The sequence below is a fragment of the Tamandua tetradactyla genome, chromosome 7, assembly GCF_023851605.1.
Source record: "Tamandua tetradactyla isolate mTamTet1 chromosome 7, mTamTet1.pri, whole genome shotgun sequence".
Taxonomy (NCBI): domain Eukaryota; kingdom Metazoa; phylum Chordata; class Mammalia; order Pilosa; family Myrmecophagidae; genus Tamandua; species Tamandua tetradactyla.
The window spans coordinates 16,175,006-16,195,462 of NC_135333.1; the positions used below are offsets into that span (position 1 = coordinate 16,175,006).

General features: G+C 36.2%; 1 protein-coding gene across 7 annotated transcripts in view; it reads left to right on the top strand.

Annotated features, from left to right (window-relative positions):
- The window catches only part of DESI2 (desumoylating isopeptidase 2), an 89,569-nt gene that overhangs the window by 21,183 nt on the left and 47,929 nt on the right, over positions 1–20,457 (top strand). For 4 of the 7 annotated variants that reach the window (XM_077168501.1, XM_077168499.1, XM_077168500.1 and 1 more), the window contains exon 2: positions 7,330–7,426. The exons of 1 other annotated variant lie outside the window; for it this stretch is intronic. In XM_077168501.1, coding sequence (XP_077024616.1) covers positions 7,349–7,426 — 78 coding nt within the window. In that variant the 5' untranslated portion in view covers positions 7,330–7,348. Of the gene's footprint in view, positions 1–715; positions 909–7,329; positions 7,427–20,457 lie in introns of all 7 variants that reach the window. 2 more of the 7 variants (XM_077168498.1, XM_077168497.1) reach the window with 1 other exon arrangement.

Here is a 20,457-nt window from a genome sequence, read left to right on the forward strand (position 1 = left end):
CCCCTAACAATAAGTTAAAAGAACTACTAGACAAAGAATTTAACACGTTCATTGTTCCAGTAGTTCTCAACATAATGCTATGTGTATTCTAGCTCACTAAATACTCCAAAAAGAGTTCTCTCACTGAAGTAAGTTTAAATTCTAATTTCTAAGGGAAATATTTCCTGTAGATTTTCCTCCCAGAATAGGAGGTCTCTACTTGACTAAATAAGTGTTAAAGTGGGCACCTTATATGACATTTAAGCAAATAGTAGGTAATCGCTATTTCTTTTTCCTTGTACATGAGAGACTGCCATAATTTCACTTTTAAGGAAACAGAATAAATTAACAGACATGGCCTCCATCTTATTCTCACGTTGTTAAGGATTCTTCAAGATCACGTAAAGAAACTCAGGGCCACATGAGAATATCTATTAGAAAGTAGAATCAAGTGATAGAAAGAAAACAGTAGGTGAAAGCTAAGAAACCTGAGTCCTGTTTCCAGCTCAGCTACTCATTTACTCATCTTGGCTAAGTTATTTGCCTGAACATCCTTAATATGATTTACATACTTTACATGAATTCCTACTATTGCGAAAGACAAAATAAGTGAAAGTGCATTTTAGAATAACCTCCAAAATATGAGTTATTAATTTAGTGTATGTATAGAATCCCTTGGTGATAGAAGTAGAATTTGATGGTGGGAATTTTAATAGTTAGATTTTTATTACTATAGGATATTGGGCAAGTTTCTTGACCCTTCTGAGCCTCAATTATTTCACCTGGAAAGTGAGGAGAATTTCATATGCATCTTTGCTACTCAGACTGTGGTCTTCCAAAACATCAATTGGAGTTTGTTGGAAAGTCAGAATCTCAAGTTTTACCTCAAATCTACTAAATCAGAATCTGCATTTCGACACGAATCCCAGGTATATACAGTTGGATAAGCTAATAGTGGTAGAGAATGAGACAAAAAATAAAGCATTTATTTAGCACAGTGCTTGACACTGTAACTTCTCAATAAATGTTCCCATTTCCTCATCTGTAAAATGGAGATTATAATGTTTCAGAATTGTGAAAAACAAATGTGCTAGTCAATGTAAGTTTTTAAAGACTTTACAAATATTATTTGCTATTTGTGGTGCCTTGAAGCTGTGTGCCCCAGAAAAGCATGTTCCTAAACTTAGCCATTCCTATGAGTGTGAACCCTTGTAAGTAGGACCTTTTGATGAAGTTACTGCACTTAGAGTATGATGGGTCAGGATGGGTTTTGATCATATTTCTAAGTACCTTCTAGGGATGGTCACAGAGAATGAGAAAGCAACAGGGGAGCAGCCAGAAGCAGGATGCCAATAGAGCTGATAAACCATGAGTGGCTGTCATGTGTATTGCCATGTGACAGAAAAGCAAGGACCATGGCTCACAAGCAGTAAGCCCCAGACTGCCAGTATTCTGGGAGAAAGCATTACTTTGATGATGTCTTGATTTGGACTTCTTGTAGGTTCAAAAAATGTAAAGCCAGTTAATTCTCGTGGTTTAAGCCAACCCATTTCATGATATTTGCTTCCAGAGCCAAAAAACAGGAACACTACTAGTAGGAAATATCCATATAATATAAAATTGTCTCCTAGTAAGAATTGGTATAAGTCAAATTGATGGAGTAAGGACTCATTTTGCACTGCAGAAAGAAGAAAGTTGTACTCTAAAATGGGAATTTTTTAGGAGTTAGAGGCTTGTAGTTTAAAATGGAGAATGGCAAATGCCATAAACACAATGACACATCTGGTAGATTTTTTATCATCAGTAAGAAACTACCACAGAATTTCAGAGACGCTATCATAGTGAATTTTTTTAAATTTATTTAGTAATTAAAAAATAAAACAACATACATAATCAGTAATTCACAATATCATCACTTAGTTGCATATTCATCATTTCTTAGAACATTTGCATTAATTCAGAAAGAGAAACAAAAAGACAATAGAAAAAGAAATAAAATGAACACAGGAAAGAAAAAAAAAAAGATTATACCTACCATACCCCTTACCCCTCGCTTTCATTGATCACTAGCATTTCAAACTAAATTTATTTTAGCATTGTTCCCCTATTATTTATTTTTATTCCATATGTTCTAGTCCTTTGTTGACAAGGTCATAGTTATTTTTTTAAAGGGGAAAATCCCATTTGAATTCTAGCTCATTGTGTCTGAAATAATGCATCATCTAATCTCTGACTTATAATTTGCTTATTTAAAATAAGGCTTTTGGGAAGAAAAGGATATGTCTTCATACAGATTGTGGTAGTGCAGGTGTGGCTATGTGATTATACCAGGAACTTTTTACGTACATTGGAGTGTATGATGTGTAAACAAAATTGTTTAAAAATGAATAGAGTTACAAATGCTGGAAAAAATGTGGCGAGAGAGATGTATCTGTTCATTGGTGGTAGGGAAGCAGAATGGTGCAGCCCCTCTGAAGGGTAGTGTGGTGGTTCCACAGGAGGCTAGGGGTGGGGTTGCTGTATGATTCTGCAACCTCATTGCTAGGTATATACTTGGAGGAACTGAGAGTGGGGATATGAATGGACATTTGCTCGCAGGTGTTTATGGCAGCAGTGTTTGCATTTTGCAATGAGTGGAGGTAGCCTGAGAGGGTACATTGACTGAGGAATGGAAGGGGAACTGTGGTGTATACAAGCACTGGACTGCTGGTGGCTGCAAGAAGGAATGAAGTTGTGAGGCATGCAACTAGGTGAGTGAACCTTGAGGCCAGTATATTGAATGAAATGTCAGAAACAAAAGACAAATAATATCATGCCTTACTCATATGGACTAACTATAATGTACAAACTCTGAGCATTTACAGTAGGTTAAGGCCTATTGTAAAGGTTCCTAGATTATAAGCTCTTACAGCAATTATGTCTGTTCTGGAGTTGTAACTGTTGTTTCTAAATTCTGAGATGCTGAGCTGTTGGTATATAACCTGGTCATTCACTGGAACTACGGGTATTTGTTTGACACCTGAGACTCAGAGTTAGAGCCCTGAACCTATGAAAGTCAGCATTACCCTATACAGCAAATATTTAAAAAGTTGAAAAAATGATCAGACTTCAACTAAAGATGTGAATGAAGCTGATCTGGATAGGACAAAGGTAAATCAGAATACAGGGTGAAGGATAATATGATCTATTTTTTAAAACTTCAACTTCTGTGTGAGACCAAAGGAAGAGATGTATATTTGGGCAAAATTTTATTTTGGGTAGTGCATTATCTGATTTAACTGGTATGGACAGTTTATTTGAACACCATAATTACATGGAATCTTGAATAGGGAGTGAGCTCTTCATCCCAGAGTAGTTTGGACAGAGAATAAAAAAGTATTTGAAACCCCACCGCCACCCGCCCCAGAGGGACTGGGGAGATAAGAGGAAATATTAAACTTCCCACCTGGGAAATTCCTTATATTCCTGCAAACACTAGAAACAACCAATTTAATAGACCGATCCCTCAACCTTGATGCTTGCCCCTATGAAACTTACTCCTTCAAAGGAAAAGCTAAGCCTACTTATAATTATGCCTAAGAGTTATCCCCAGAGAATCTCTTGTTGTTCAGATGTGGCCTCTCTCTCTCTAAGTCAACTCAGCAGGTGAACTCACTGCCCTCCCCCCTACAGTGGATATGACTCAGGGGTATAAATCCCCCTGGCAACCTGGGGCATGACCCCTGGGGATGAACTGTGACTTGGCATCATGGGATTGAGAAAGCCTTCTTTACCAAAAGGAGGAAGAGAAAAATGAGACAAAATAAAGTTTCAGTGGCTGAGAGATTTCAAACAGAGTTGAGAAGTTATCCTGGACATTATTCTTATGCATGATATATATATATATATCCCTTTTTAGTTTATGGTGTATTGGAGTAGCTAGAGGGAAGTACCTGAAACTGTTAGACTGTGTTCCCATAGCCTTGATTCTTGAAGATGATTGTATACCTATACAAGTTTTACAATGTGACTGTGTGATTGTGAAAACCCTGTATTTTCCCTTTATCCAGGTTATGGACAGATGTGTACCAAAATAAGGACAAAATATAAATAATAGGGGATAAGAAGATAAGGGGTAAAAAAAAATTAGGCAGATTGCAATACTAGTGGTCGATGTAAAGGAGGGGTAAGAAGTATGGCATGTATGGGTTTTTTCTTTTTTCTCTTTATTTCTTTTTCTAGAATGATGCAAATGTTCTAAAAATGATCATGGTCATGATACACAACTATGTAATGATATTATGAGCCATTGATTATATATTTTGGATGCTCTGTATGGTATGTGAAGATATCATTAAAAATATTTTTTAAAAATCACTGATCAAAGATCACCATAATGGAAAAGTTTGAAATATTAGTGAGAGTTACCAAAATGTGACACAGACATGAAGTAAGCACATGCTTTGGAAAAATGGTGCCAAAAGACTTGCTTGAGTTAGGGTTGCCAGAAACCTTCAATTTGTAAAAACCTACTCTCTGAACAACACAGTATGACAAGGTATGCCTGCCTGTATTCTCCTTTTGAGAAACAGCTTCTTCCTTACTACTGGCCTTAATAGAGACTGAACACTTATCCATTGGCCTCCAAGTTACCATGGGACCTGACTGCCCATCTGAACTAGGTGTTGTCTAACCCACCAAGTCATAAAGTTGGGTATACACAGTAGCACTCCACCATCAAATGAAAGTGAGATGTATTAGTTAGTGTTCTAAAGAGAAACAGAATCAACAGGGAACACTCGCAAATATAAAATTTATGAAAGTGTCTCATGTGACCGCAGAAATGCAGAGTCCAAAATCCACAGGGCAGGCTGTGAAACCGACGATTCCGATGGAGGGTCTAGATGAACTCCACAGGAGAGGTTCGCCAGCTGAAGCAGGAAGAGAGCCTATTTCTTCTGAATCCTCCTTAAAAGGCTTCCAGTGATTAGACTGAGCATCACTCATTGCAGAAGACACTCCCCTTGGCTGATTACAAATGAAATCAGCTGTGAATGCAGCTGACGTGATCATGATTTAATTCTATGAAATGTCCTCCTTGCAACAGACAGGCCAGCATTTACCCAACCAGACAAACAGGTACCACAACTTGGCCAAGTTGACACATGAACCTGACCATGATATGGTATATCTGACATTGGTCTCAAGCAGGCTCTGAAGGCACAAGTAAGTTGCATGAGGAAGTGGCCCAAATACCCATGACTGTCTTTCCTAACACATTACCTTCTCTCTCCTGGCCTGTGGCTATGGCCTCTTGGAGAGTTCCCTGTGATCAGTTAACTGAGGAAAAAGAAAACTCAGGCCTGGCTTACTGATGGTTCTGCATGATATGGAAGAATTACCCAAAACTGGACAACTGCAGCAGTACAGCCCTTTTCTGGAAAAATCCTGAAGGATTGTAATGAAGGGAAATCCTCTACAATAGTGAACGCAAATTCTTTCCTCCTAGTGGGCAGTATTTCACACAGTACACCTGGTTGTTCATTTGCTTGGAAGGAGAACTACCAGAGATGTGTTTTTATACCAATTCAAGGATGTGGCCAGTGGTTTGGCTGGATGGTCAAGGTATTGGAACATGTTTGGGAAACTGGTAACAAAGAGGTCTGGGGGAAGAATATGTGAATAGACCTGTCCTTTAGACCTTTCTATATGGGCAAAAAACATGAAAATATTTATGTCCCATGTGAATACTTATCAGAGGGTGTGGTAGTTAGATTCAGTTGTCAACTTGGCCAGGTGAAGGCACCTAGTTTTGTTGCTGCAGACATGAGCCAATGGTACGTGACCCTCATCTGTTGCTAATTACATCTGCAGTCGGCTAGGAGGCATGCCTGCTGCAATGAATGACATTTGACTTAATTGGCTGGTGCTTAAATGAGAGAGCGCAATGTAGCACAGCCCAAGCAGTTCGGCATACCTCATCTCAGCACTCACAGCTCAGCCCAGGCCTTTGGAGATACAGAAAGGAATCATCCCAGAGAAAGTTGTTGGAACCCAGAGGCCTAAAGAGAAGGCCAGCAGAGATTACCCTGAGCCTTCCCACATAAGAAAGAACCTCAGATGAAAGTTAGCTGCCTTTCCTCTGAAGAACTAATGAAATAAATCCCCTTTTATTAAAAGCCAATCCATCTCTGGTGTGTTGCATTCTGGCAGCTAGCAAACTAGAATAGAGGGGTACCTTAGCAAAGAAGGATTTTTGGTGGTAGGATAAAGGTTATTTATGGGCTCAGAAACATAGACTTCCACTCATCAAGGCCAGTCATGCTGCAGCCATTGCTGAATGCCCAATCTGCCAGCAGTATAGAGACCATTCTCAGTCTCCGATATGACCCCATTCTCTGAGATGATCAGCCTGCTACGAGGTGACAGGTTGATTATATTGGGAAGCTTCCATCGTGGAAGGTACAGCATTTTGTTCTTACTAAACACACACTCTGGATATGGATTTGCCTTTCTCGTATGCAATGCTTCTACCAAAACTACCAACCACACATTTACAGATCCAACATCATGGTATTCCACACAGCAATGCCTCTGATCAAGGAACTCACTTCACAGCAAATGAAGAGCAGCAATGGGCTCATGGAATTCATTAATCTTACCATGTTTCCCATCATCTTGAAGCAACTGCTTCGATAGAAGGGTGGAATGGCCCTATTTTCCCCACATTTAGAACAATTTCAAAGTAAATAGTCATTTGTCTGATAATACAGTTTCCTTAATAAACCACTTAACATAAAAAAATTTAAATTTAAAAATCAGGCTATTGGACAGAAATGTTTAACAGCTATATATATATATAATTATAATTATATATGTAATTCTCTTTGTGGCAGTGTAGTGTTATTTTGCTCCATTTTCATGCCAAATCAGATACCTTACTTTCACAGCACATTGTATATTTCTGTTTTAGCACATTACAAATTATGATTGATTGTTTACATTTTTAATTATTTCCTTATGGACATGAGCTTTGAAGTAATCATCCTTCTATCCCCAGTGTCTAGCAGAGTCCCTGACACATAGGAGCCATGCATATATTTTCTTGAATCAGAGTTGTCTAATCTGCTTTATTTATAGTTTTGTTGGTAAGTAGACCTTTAAAATGAGGTTTAAACTGAGATGCATTGAAGAGGATCCTTCTAGAACAATGTTTCTCCAATACATTTATCCTGCACCAACTAAGAAATAGATTTTACCTCATGCATAGAAATATTTTACTATTTTCACACACATAACTGAAACCAAATATTTAGAAAATGCCTTAGTATGTGCAGTGTCCTCTGATAAATTCTGTTTTGCATTCTTAAGCATTCAGTTGCTGAAGATAATGCTGGTGCAACTTGCTGAAATGATTTCAGGATTCTCTGATGGGTTACAACTTGCAACTTGTGAAGATGCAAACTCTGTGAGTACAGGTTCACCTTTGTATGGCTAGTGACCGGCACATAGTGCATGTTCAATAAATATTGGTTGAATGAGTGAAAGAATGGAGATGCTGTTTTTCATAGGTCATATTTAAGGGGAAAATGTTAGAACTGCCTAGCTACATTTACTCATCACATATTTGCGTGGTCTCCTAGGTATAATATGTTACATTAAATAGTATGGAGGATGCAGAATTAAATAAGACTCAGTCTCTGATTTCATGTAGTTTAGAGCCTAATCCAAAGGGAAAAGTCAAAATAGGCCTAAACGAGGTTTTAAGGTTTTACCAAAATAGTTGCCACTAGTCATAAATATTTAGGAAGGGTCAAATAGAATTTCAGCCCTAGCCATAGACCAATCTTGGTAACTAATGTGTCTGAAGAAATAACAGGGGAGGCACATTTTCAGGAGAGTGGCTGAGAATTTTCTGGACTTGGAGAACCAAGAAGCCTGCAGCAGCTCACAACACCTGCAGATAAACCCTGCTGTCCAGCTGCTGGGAGTGTAGTTGGTTGATGGCCAGGGTCTCCCTTGACTGTTGCCTAGGCCATCCTGTTCTTGGGGAGCCTCATCCCCAAACATGGTGGGGTGCAGGGCCTTGGCATTTCTACCTTGGCTGATGGAGACAGCTTCGAATCGCAGTTCTGAGGCTTGCCCTGCCAGTGTCTTTCATGGGTGTAAGCCCCCACCCCCCAACTCTGTCTCAGCATTTGTTTGTTGGAGGGATGAAACAAACACAAAGTCTCCAACAAATTCCAAGCAAGACAAGATTTTAAAAGCCACTCCTGGACATACATGCCAATCTGTGGCGATCGGCCTGAGTGGAGAGTTTTACCAAGAACTTGATTCTCTGGCGTAGGTAGGTATTCAGACGAAGAGTTGACAATACTACCCAATCTGTTGTCACTAGTAGAGTCCAGCTGTGGGTTATGCAACAGATTTAGATTTTAAAAGTATTGAAGGGGTATTTGGTTCATTGTTGATTTGACTTTAAAATTAAACAGCTTAACATATTATGGGATCCCATTTCTAGCTTGTTGTAGACTCTAAAAATTAGGTCCTTTGGCAAGCACGATAATTTTTTTAAAAAGTTAGTTTGCGTAGTAGATAAAGAGGAGAAACCTTTAGCTTTATCCAAAATATATAGCACTAATTTTTTCTTGGATTTAGGTTGTCTTAAATGCACTCTCCTACTAATGAATTCAAGACAGTGCTTACAGGCTTTTAAGACTCAAAGTTGTCTTTAAGAAGGCTAGCATTAGCTAACCTTAAAATTTATCATAGATGCAAATGTTCCAGAAATGATCAAGGTGATGAATACACAACTATGTGATGATATTGTGAGCCAGTGATTGTATACTTTGGATAGACTTTATGTGCTTGAAGATATCTCATTAAAATATTTTTTAAATTTATCATAAAACTGAGACTTGAGAGTAAAAGAGGGTGCAGTTAATAATTACGCTGAATCAGGTGCAAATTGGGACTGTCCCAGCAAACCAGAAAATATGACTGCTCTAACTTTAATGCATTACTTTGAGTTTGGCTACATTCTCAAAGGGGAGAAAAAGAAAAACTTTAATAAACATTTAACAGTACCTGAAACACTAATAAAAAAAAAATTACCAGCAAATCTTTTGCAGTCAAGTGTGATTACTTAAAAAGAAAGAAGCTTTTTAATACCAAAAGTTACCAGTAGTTTATAAATAATGCAATGAAAAATTTTGTTTAACTTTTTTTTTGGTAAGATCTATTATTTGGTAATGGAAAAATTGGACATTTTTGTGGAAATAATAATGGGATAGGGTTTATATCTAGTACCATAATTTATACAATACAAAGCAAGTTAGACATATCCCTAGATGTTTATTATTTCTTCTAAAAAAAAGATAACTAGAATATTTTGGTCAGTCATTCAGTGGGTTTTTATTGACCCTCTGCTTTATGATTTACCCTATACTAAAATATCATAGATAGCATTTTAGCTTGATTTACAATTAAAGAGCGTGCGTTCTAAGATCATCGTGGTCTCAACCCAGTGGTACCAAAAAACCTCTTAAGGTCATCAACAGTGTGAACCTCGATGGTAGTTTTACATGAGAGAGCAGTATAGTGATAGCTCACAGTATAGTATTATAGTAGAGCTGTATAGTAATTGGACCACTGTTTCCACTATTCACAATTTATTTTGGATTTTTTATCTCAATAGTTGAAACACCTCTCATCCCTACTATCCTTTTGAGAAGGGACTTGCTTTAAGCCACTTAGCCTCTAACATGAACCCTGGTTCTAGGTTAGGGGGCTTCACAGTCATACTTCATATTTACCTTTAGGGAAGTCAGGCCCTAAATGAATATATTAAGTCTTTTAAGTTCCAGACTAAAGAGATAACATTTTTCATTGTTGTCATTTTCAAACAGAAAGTATAAACATTTATAAAATTGATAAGGCAAATCTTTGACTAAAGCTTTATGACTTAAATTTGTATAAACCTAAATTCTCTATCAGAAGGAAAATTTAACATTTTAATATATGTCTATAATATAGTAACATCAATTCATTTCTATAAATAGTGCTTTAAAATATGAATAGAAATATTTAGGACAATTTTTTTTTTTGCATTGAGGCAAGAGTGAGCCCAAAAATAATGTATTTCGTTTCCACATATTTAAGAATATAATTTTTCCTGTGAATGGTTTCCTCTTACTTTTTATTATAGTAATACTTAAGAATGCTTTAAGAAACTTTCTGAACTGTAATGACACTGGTTGGTATTAGAGGAGCTAAAGTGTGCATTAGTGGTCCTTCCTTGACCCTCTTCTGTGATTCTTACTGTCTCCATGGACTTTAAGGTCCTGGCACAAAAGGAAAAAGATGGTTTTCCAGCCCTCTGCTCATGTCCCTCAAAAATATATAGACATTCTGTGAAACCATTGCCTCACTTAAAAGGGCCTTTTATTCAAGTAGGGACTTCTCAAGAATGTAAATAATCTTAAAGCTTAGTAGAGTCAAATTAGCTCTACCATTGTTTGCTAATCAGTTTAGTGAGCCTCCTTTCTTGGATCAACTCCCAAAAATTCTTGAAAATTCTGAGAATTAACAATCAAGACTGATCTGCCTTAATGTTCCTCATATACATATGCATATAACCTTTTCCCAATATGTAGAACCAAAATATTAGGGAACAAAGGATCATATTGTCAACAAAATATGTTTTAAGTTTCCACTACTACCAACACAATGTCTACTATGGGTCAAGCACCCTTCTAAGTGCTTTACCTATAATGATTCATTTAATCTTCACCACAGTTCCTTGGAGCAAATAATATTTTTTATACCCATTCTATAAATAAGGACATTGAGGAACTAGAGGTTAAGTATTTACCCCAGGCAATACAACAAACTAGTAAATAGGAAAGCCAGGATTTGAATCAAGGCATTCTGGCTCCAGATATGAATTAGAATCAAACACTTTTTTAAATAGATTGGGGGCCGGAAAAAAGTCTCCAGATATTCATGAAGAAACCCGAAGGCAAAGGGCCCAAGTCTCCTGTCTTTACCTCTATAGTTCAAATGCTTCAATTTGTCAGTTTACCTTTTAGAATATAAAAATGTGATACTTGGGTTAGTCTTTTTTTATCCAAGCAATAATTTCTGAGATTAATACAAATAGAAGAAAAGTCCTTGTGCTCTAAACTTGATTTAAGGAATATTGTAGGCCTTCCAGTTTGGCCCAAAGGGAAAGATATCCTTAGAGTAAGCTGGCCAAAATGATGTTCTTAATACAAATGGTTTAGATAGGTGGTTGGCATGGACAATGCTGTGATAACTCTTCTGTTGTTTTGTGGTTTGAGAGAGATTTTGTGGTAGCATTTGGCTGGTTTGCTGTTTTTCTTTGGTATGTGAGAAAGGGTTTGAGAAGATTCTCTCAATTACTACCTTGTACTTATTCTGAAAACATCTGATTTCTCAGTCTTCTCCTGAGGGGTTATATAGTTGTCAGCACCATATAATATATGGCCTCCTTTAAGTGGATCTGTCACTAATGTTTTTTGTTACTTCTGCTTTATACAGCATGGCCTGAGATAAATTTTGCCTGTAAGGCCAGTCCTAGGGTCATACAGTTCTTAAGCAAAGTTCTACAGTTGTTTCAAAGCAATAATTCTTAAACTATTCTACAGAATACGAGTTGTACTCTTAAACTTAGACCAAGCTCTAGGAATAAAAGTGGTCTTTTCCAGTTCAAATAAAAAGCTAAACAAAGCTTTTGGATAAGAATGTCCTTGATTTCTGTTTTCCCCAAGTATTCATTTTTAGAGTTTTGTCATCTGCTAGAATTTAGACAACAAAATTGATGAAAAATACCCAACAAAACAGACATCTTGCTGTTATGCAGCCATATCTAATTCAGCAGCTTACTTTGGTGTTTTGGCTTTGTTTTTCATTCATACATGTTCTTAGCTCTCATTTCATTTTGCTTATTTATGAGAAATAAGCAAATATTTTCTGTTTAAAGATCATTTCTAGTTTGTTAAGCGGAATTAAGTATGTCAGTGGTTTATGGTGTTCTTCCACATAACAAGTTTGAGAAACTGTTGAACTTCATAGGGAGATTTTTACAAAAGAGATGCTGTGTGAAATAAGTTTTGACAGTAGTAAATAATTTTTTAAAGTAATTGTAACTGAGAAAGCTGGATTTAAGGGATGATTTTGGTTACTGAATCATCATATAGATATTCCTTTTTGCTTTCTGATATATTGAAATAGAAAGAAACACCTGAAATCTCTAAATTGTAATCCATCTGATTTAATCTCTGATAATGATTGTATGGCCTTTATCTTCTGCATCCCTATGATTGTAAAAACCTTCATTCGTACCCAGATTTTCAACTTTAGAGTATTGTGATTACTAAAGACAGCCCCTAATGTTTGTTAATGAAGGGTCTTGGGTCAGCCCAGAACTAAACCACCCCAAGTCCAAAGTTATCTTGATGACTGAGACTGGATCAAACCAAAATTGGCCTGCCTGACATGCGCAATAGCTTGGAGTTTAACCTACAAGTCCCCTTTATCTTGTTCTGATGTTTTCTTTCATACATACTGTGATTAAGCATGTAATCAGTCTGTTCAGGCTCAATAATCAGATCACCTCTTATTACATCATCTGGGACCATAGTGCTCATTATCCTAAACCCTGCCCATCTTTTTCTCTGATAAAACCATCAGAATTATTGCAGTTGGGGAGACGAATTTTGGGCCGATAGGCCATCATGTACTCTCTCCTACTATGCACCTAGTGATAAACTCTCTCTTTGAAACTCTGGTGTCTCAGAAATTGGTTATTGAGTGCATCCAGCAAAAGAGTCTATAGTCCTTGTCCAGTAACATAATGACAAAGGATGGAAAACTAGGTTAGTGCGGAATTGAGAGGGAATAATATTAATTTAAAACATCTTACTATGAAAGAGCAATTTCTTCAGCATGAATAACTAAACACATTATTATAGGGGAGTTTCACAACTGAAATCATTCATTAAAAGGCTTGGTATTTGTATGCCTTTTTATTTTTTCTCTTTTTTTAGTTATCTCATTAAATCTAAACTTAAAATAAGCATCATCCATATTGTCTGAATAGGTTTGGCAGAACTTTGAGGAATAAGGACTCGATATGGCATGCTGACCTTGAATTAAACTCATGTATTCCATAGGCAGCCAGCCCACTTTATAAAGATTGAGACTTCCAGGCTTGTTCTCTAATAATAGAGGTAGGAAGCTCTAGAAGGAGCAAAAACATTTAGCAGGCATCACTCTCTCTGTGACCAGCTCTCCATGGAAGGTCTTATCCTCTGTTCTTCTGAATCTGTTCAGAAAAATCATCACACCAATGAAAAATCTGATTTATTCACTTCATAATGTAAATTCTAAAAATTTCTTTATAATGTGCTTTTATAATGTGTACATATATGAATAAGGCACAGCTGACCAGAATACATGTATTTAGAGGTTTTTATCCTGCTCTTGTTGATGTGCAACTTTTTTGTATCCTGTATTCATTATAACTAAAATTACATGTTTTTGAAGGCAGGTGGCTAGAATTAAGAATACAGTCTGTAATTTAAGAAGTAATCCATGTAAAGGTTTTAGGAATAGAACGTTCTAGAAACTGGGCCTTCTTTTGTATTATTAGAAAATGTAGGGTGACTAATTTGTTTTTAACTTTTTTTTTGTCAGGAGTTTCATACCAATAATCAGGTCTTTTTTTTTTTTTTTTTTTACTCATAGTAAAATTGATATTAGGCCACTTATCATAATAAGAACAGTGAACGGAGACTTCTTTCTTCTTGAATTTTTAGTTTTTCATTTTGCTTCCAGAGGAAAAACTGTTATGATACCAGATTTCTTTTTTATTTTTTTGAAAGAACAAAATACAGTATCTGGAAGAAAATTTATCCTTGGAGGACTCAAGTATTTAAAAGATAGTTTTTGTGTAGACTATATATAGTATACTCTTCTATATAAAACAGTATACTCTTCTTCCATTTAATATAAGTTGGTAGATCCTTTACTTCTGTTCTAGGCATTCTTTTTTTAAAAACAGCTTTATTGAGCTACAATTCACATACCATACAATTCACCCATTTAAAATGTATATCTCAGTAGATATTGGTATATTCATAGGTTGTGTAAAAAAAAAAAATTGTGGGATATTTTCATCACCCCAAAAGAAACCCCATATCTTTAGCTGCTAGTCCCCATTTCTCCCCAAGATCCCTTAAGCTATAGGCAACCATTAATCTCTTTTCTGTATATTTAGATTTATGTATTCTGGACATTTCAAATAGCCTCAGGCAATATGTGGCCTTTTGTGTCTGGCTTCTTAATACTTTCAAGGTTTATCCATACTGTCACATGTATCAGTGCCTCGTTTCTTTTTATTACACAGTAAGATTCCATTGTATGGATAGGTCACACATATCCATACTCATTGGTGGACGTTTGGATCCATCCATGGACATTTGGATTATTTGGTTGTTTTCATTTTTTGGCTATTATACAAATTATACAAATAATCCATGGACATTTGGATTATTTGGTTGTTTTCATTTTTTGGCTATTATAAATAATGCTGCTGTAAACATTTACGAGTGTTACTGTGTATTTTAATTTCTCTTGAGTATATACTTAAGAGTGAAATTGCTGGGTAACTCCAGGTTTAACGATTGGAGAAACTGCCATACTGTTTTCTCAGATGGCAGTACCATTTTATGTTCGTACCAATGAAGTGTGAGGATTCCAATTTTTCCACATCCTCCCTAACACTTGTTATTTTCTGTCTTTTTTCATTATTGTCACCCGACTGGGTGTAAAGTAGTGTCTAATGGTGGCATTTGATTTGCATTTCCCTTATGGCAAGTGACTTTTCCCTTCTGGAAAGTGGCTTTTATGCCATTTTCATGTGCTTACTGGCCATTTGTCTCTTTTTTTGCAGAAATGCCTGTTCACATTCTTTGTACATTTTTTATTTGGGTTATCTGTCTTGTTATTGAGTTCTAAGAGTTCTTTATTATAGTTTCACTTTTTTTGCTAGTATCCTTTGAAGCAGAAACATTTTTAACTCTGATGAAGTCCAATTTGTATTTTCTTTGGTTGCTTGTCTTTTTTAGTGTCATATCGAATAAACTGTTGCCTAATCCAACATCATGAAGATTTATACCTGTGTTTTCTTCTAAGAGTTTTATAGTTTTGGGTCTTCTATTTAGGCCTTTCATCCATTTTTTAGTTAATTTTTGTATGTAGTGTGAGGTATTCCCACTCTGACAAATGCATTCTCATCCTCATCCCTTGTCACTAATGGGTTTGTTTTGTTGTTGTTGTTTTTATTCATAGAAAACTTTCTCATCTTTTAGTAAAACATTTGGATTTACATTCTAGAAATATACTTTAGAAGCATTTTCAGAAAGCTATTTACTGCTCAACTAAAAGATATTGTTAAAATTAAGTGGTACTGAACATTAAATTGGAATAAATGTTCAATTTACTAAGTTTAAAACCTTTTGGTTCGGTACACGGGTGGTTCGATGGTAGAATGCACTCACCTTCCATGAGGGAGATTGGGCTTGTTTCCCACAGGATGCACCTAAAAACAAAAAACTTTTGGTTATTGCAGACAAACTGTTTTGTATATGTGCATATATATGCACATACACATATACCTTTTTTTTTAAAGAGAAGGTCATACTGTAAAAAGAGAAAAGGTCACTTCAAAATAGAGCTATCTGCATCCAGAACAAAAGCCTATTAGTGTTATTGTTAGGGAAATCAGTGGTATACACAGCAAATTTTGGTTGTAAACTCTCTTAACAATGGATTTCTCAACTGGAAAAGTCCATTAAGTCCCAGAAGTTGGCTAACAGGGAAACCACTTACTAAAAAAAGACTTCAGAATTGTTATGCAGACTAGCATGATGAACTTGTATTTTTCATTCTCTTTCTGTGAAAAGAGGGAGAAAGTAGGATAGCCAGAAACTTGAACAGTTTCTCTTGTTGTAGGGAGGCAAGGACTAGCCCATTTTCTTTAGTTCCCCCTGTTTTATTTGGAAAAATTTTAAACCTTCAAAAGAAAGTGAAAGAAGAGTACAGTCTGTATACCCTTCACCAAGATTCACCAGGTACTAACATTTTGCCATATTTGGTTTCTGTTACCTTTCCACCCCTACATATAAACATTACAACAATTCATCTCTGAATACTTAAGTATGTTTTTCCTAAGAATATACTCTCTAATTTATCTTAATACTGCAATTATACCCAAGAAATTTTAAATATGAATATGGACTATATATTGATATCTAATGTACAGTCCATATTCATATTTCCCCCAGTTGTCCCAATGTCTTTTTTGGGAGAGGGAGTGCTTTTATTTAAAATCTAGGATCCATTAAAGGTACATTCATTGTATTTAGTTGTCATGTCTTTTTTTAAGAGAAAAAAGTTTTATTCATATATCATATGATCCATCCAAAGTCTACAGTCCGTGCTCACAGTATAATCACAGCTGGGCTTTCATTGCCACAATCAATTTGTCAGGATCCAGGGCACAGGCCCTGCCTCTCCTCCATTTTGAGAGCAAGACACACAGCTGCCTACATGACTAGGACACACGTTAATGGTCTAAGAATATAAAACTCCCCTTCCCTAATTAAATCTCTTGGGACTTTGAACCTTATAAATAGCACCCCCACCCCACCCCTAGACTTGGCCCTCTCTTGGTTTTGCTGCTCACTCTCATTTCCCAACCGGCCACCATGAAATAGAATGTTCTCCTATCCTTAAGTCCCTAATTAAAACTCATAACTCATTTTTTGCTTGGTGTATTCTTTGGTCTTGGAGTTGTGCTAGGCTGGAACACAATTTTATAATACTTCCATCGCTCCATAAAGAAAATCCCCATGCCCCTTATGCCCCCATTTTATTGACACTTAGTAACTTTGTGACATGCATTTTTTCTAATTCATGGGAGACATTCCTATGTGTGTACTGTTAATCACCTTCATCATCTACAACAGGGTTTGCTATGTTATACAATGCTTTGTTTCATCCTCTAGTTTCCTTCTAGTAATATGCACAATCCTAAATTTCCCCCTTTCAACCACAATTACACTCAATTCAGCAATATTTACACAAAGGATACTGTCTTACCATCACTATTACCCATTTCCAACCATTTACAGTCAACCTAATTAAAAAATTCTGCACAAACTAAATATCAGTTCCCCATTCCCTTCCTTATTCTATCTTCTGGTATCCTATTTTCTAGATATTAATTCCATGAGTTTGCTTATTATATTTAGTTCATATTAATGAGATCATACCGTATTTGTCCTTTTGTGTCTGGCTTATTTCACTCAACATAATGTCTTCCAGCTTGGTTCACCCATGTTATCACCTGCATCTTGACTTCATTCCTTTTTCAGTTCTATAATAATGTTCTATCATTTGTGTTTACCATGTTTTGTTTATCCATTTATCAGTTGATGGACACTTGGGTTGTTTCCATCTTTGAGCAATTGTGAATACTACTGCTATGAGCATCGGTGTACCAATGTCTGTTCACATCCCTGCTTTCAGTTATTCTGAGTATATACCTAGTAGTGAGGTTGCCAGATCATATGGCGGTTTTATAGTTAGCTTCCTGAGGAACCACCAAATTGCCTTCCAAAGCAGCTATACCATTTTTATCCCCATTTATATCCCCATCAGCATTGATTATGTGTTTCTATTTCTCCACATCCTCTTCAACACTTGTAATTTTGTGTGTGTTTCATAGTGGCCATTCTAGTAGGTGTGAAATATCTCATTGTGGGTTTGATTTGCATTTCACTGGTAGCTACTGAAGTTGAGCACCTTTTCATGTGCTTTATGACTGTCTCTATTTCCTCTTTGGAAAAATGTCTATTCATGTCTTTTGCCCATTTTTAAATTAAGTTGTTTGTCTTTTTATTGTTGAGTTGTTGAATTCCTTTATATATCCTGATATTAAATCCTTTTCAGATATGTAGTTACCAAATATTTTCTCCCATTGTGTACGCTGTCTTTCTACTTTTTAATGCAGTTTTTGAAGTACAAAAGTATACATCTTTGAGGAGGTCCCATTTATCTGTATTTTCTTTCATTCCTTGTGCTTTGTGTATAAGTTCTAAGAAACCACTGTCTGCCACAAGATCTTGCAGATGCTTCTCTACATTTTCTGTTAAAAGTTTTATGGTCCTAGCTCTTACATTTAGGTCTTTGATTCAAAGAGTTTGAGTTAATTTTTATGTGAGGTGTGAGATAGGGATCCTTTTTTATTTTTTTGGATATAGATATCCAGTTCTCCCAGCACCATTTGTTGAAGTGACTGTTCTGTCCCAGTTGAGTGGACTTGACAGTCTAGTCAAAAATCAATTGATCATAGATGTGAGGTTCAGTTTCTAAATTCTCAGTTTATTTCTGTATGTCTCTATTTATACCAGTACCATGATGTTTTGACCAATGAAATTTTGCAATATGCTTTAAAGTCAGGAAGTATGAGTCCTCTAGCTTGGTTCTTCTTTTTTAGGACACTTTTGGCTATCAGAGCCTCTTCCAAATAAATTTGGCATGGTAAACACAGTTCTGACCATGGGTAGAAGTATAATTAGAAGGGGAGCAACAGACGTAGTGTAGAGTAGTGTAGGGCCTTTCCAATCATTAAGACTGCAGTGAGTGGGGGTCAAGATGGTGGCATAGGGAGGTGTGGTCCTCTAGGGCAATTAGTAAATAGCTAAAAACTGTCTGGAACAATTCTTTGGAAGACTTCTGAGACCATATGCACATTGTACACCAGCCAGGTATTATTTGATGGTTTGAGACTAATAAATCACAGCACAGAACTGTAAGTAAATCATCCACACTGTGGAGACTGGTGTCCCTCCCCTGATGGCATGGCAGGCTGACTCAATCTCCCAGTTGGGAGAGAGAGCCCTCTCTACTAGGAGCAAGAGAAGGGGAGCTCAACCATGCTCAAATTGCATATTTGATCAACAGATTTGGACCACTGAATACCAGTTCTAAGCACAGATAATTTTGCAATGCAGACAAGAGGCTAAATAACACACTCAAACAACCAGTGAGTCAAGGAAGAAATTACAATAGAAATCAGTAAAAATCTCAAGGCAAATGAAACTGAGAACACGACATACTGAAACTCATGAGATGTAGCAAAGGCGGTGCTAAGAGGGAAATATATTGCCCTAAATGCCTATATAAAAACATATTTTTAAAAAAAGCAAAAAGCAAGGACTTAACTGCTCACCTGGAGGAACTAGAGGAAGAACAGCAAACTAACCCCAAAACAAATAAAAGGGAAGAAATAACAAAGATTAAAGCAGATATAGATGAAGTTGAGAACATGGAAACAATAAACTCAAAGAAGTTGGTTCTTTGAGAAAATCAATTAAATCAATGGCTCCTTAGCTAGGCTGACAAAGAAAAAAGCTAGTGGATGCAAATAAATAAAATCAGAAATGGGAGGGGGGTATAACTACTCATGCTGCAGAAATAAAAGAGATAATGCAAGGATACTATGAGCAACTATAGGGTAACAAACCAGGCAAAGTAGATGAAATGGACAGTTCTAGAAAAGCTTGAACAACCAATATAACTTGAAGAAATAGACTTCAACAAACCAATCACTAGTAAAGAGATTGAATTAATCATCAAGAAGCTCCCCAAAAAGAAAATTCCCCAAGCAGATGACTTCTGCCAAATGTGAATTATACCAAGCATTCCAAAAAGAATTAGTATCAATCCTGCTCAAACTTTTCAAAAACATTGAAGGGAGAGAAAGCTACCTAACTCATTCTATGACACCAACATCACCCTAATACCAAATAAATTTGATAATTGGCTTTTCTGTTTCTGCAGAGTAGGTTGTTTGACTTTTGATTGGGATTGCGTTGAATCTGTAAATCAATTTGATTAGAATTGACATCATAGCCACATGTAGCCTTCCAGGCCATGAATACAGAATGTCCTTCCATTTATTTAGATCTTCTTTGATTTCTTTTAACAATGTTTTGTAATTTTCTGAATATAGGCCCTTTACAGCCTTTGTTAAATTTATTCCTATATATTTGATTCTTTTAGTTGCTCTTGTAAATGGATTTTTTTCTTGATTTTGTCCTCATTACTCACCACTAGGGTATAGAAATACTACTGTTGTGTGGTTTTGTTTTTTTGGTTTTTTTTTTTTTTTTTGCATTTTGGTCTTGTATCCTACTACTTTCCTGAACTCATTATTAGCTCTAATAACTTTGTTAAGTATTTCAGGACTTTCTAGGTATAGGATCATATCATCTGCAAATAGTTAAGTTTTTTCTTCTTCCTTTCTGATTTGGATGCCTTTTATTTCTATTTCTTGCCTAATTGCTCTAGCTAGAACTTCTAGCACAATGTTGAATGACAGTGGACATTCTTGTCTTGTGCTCATTC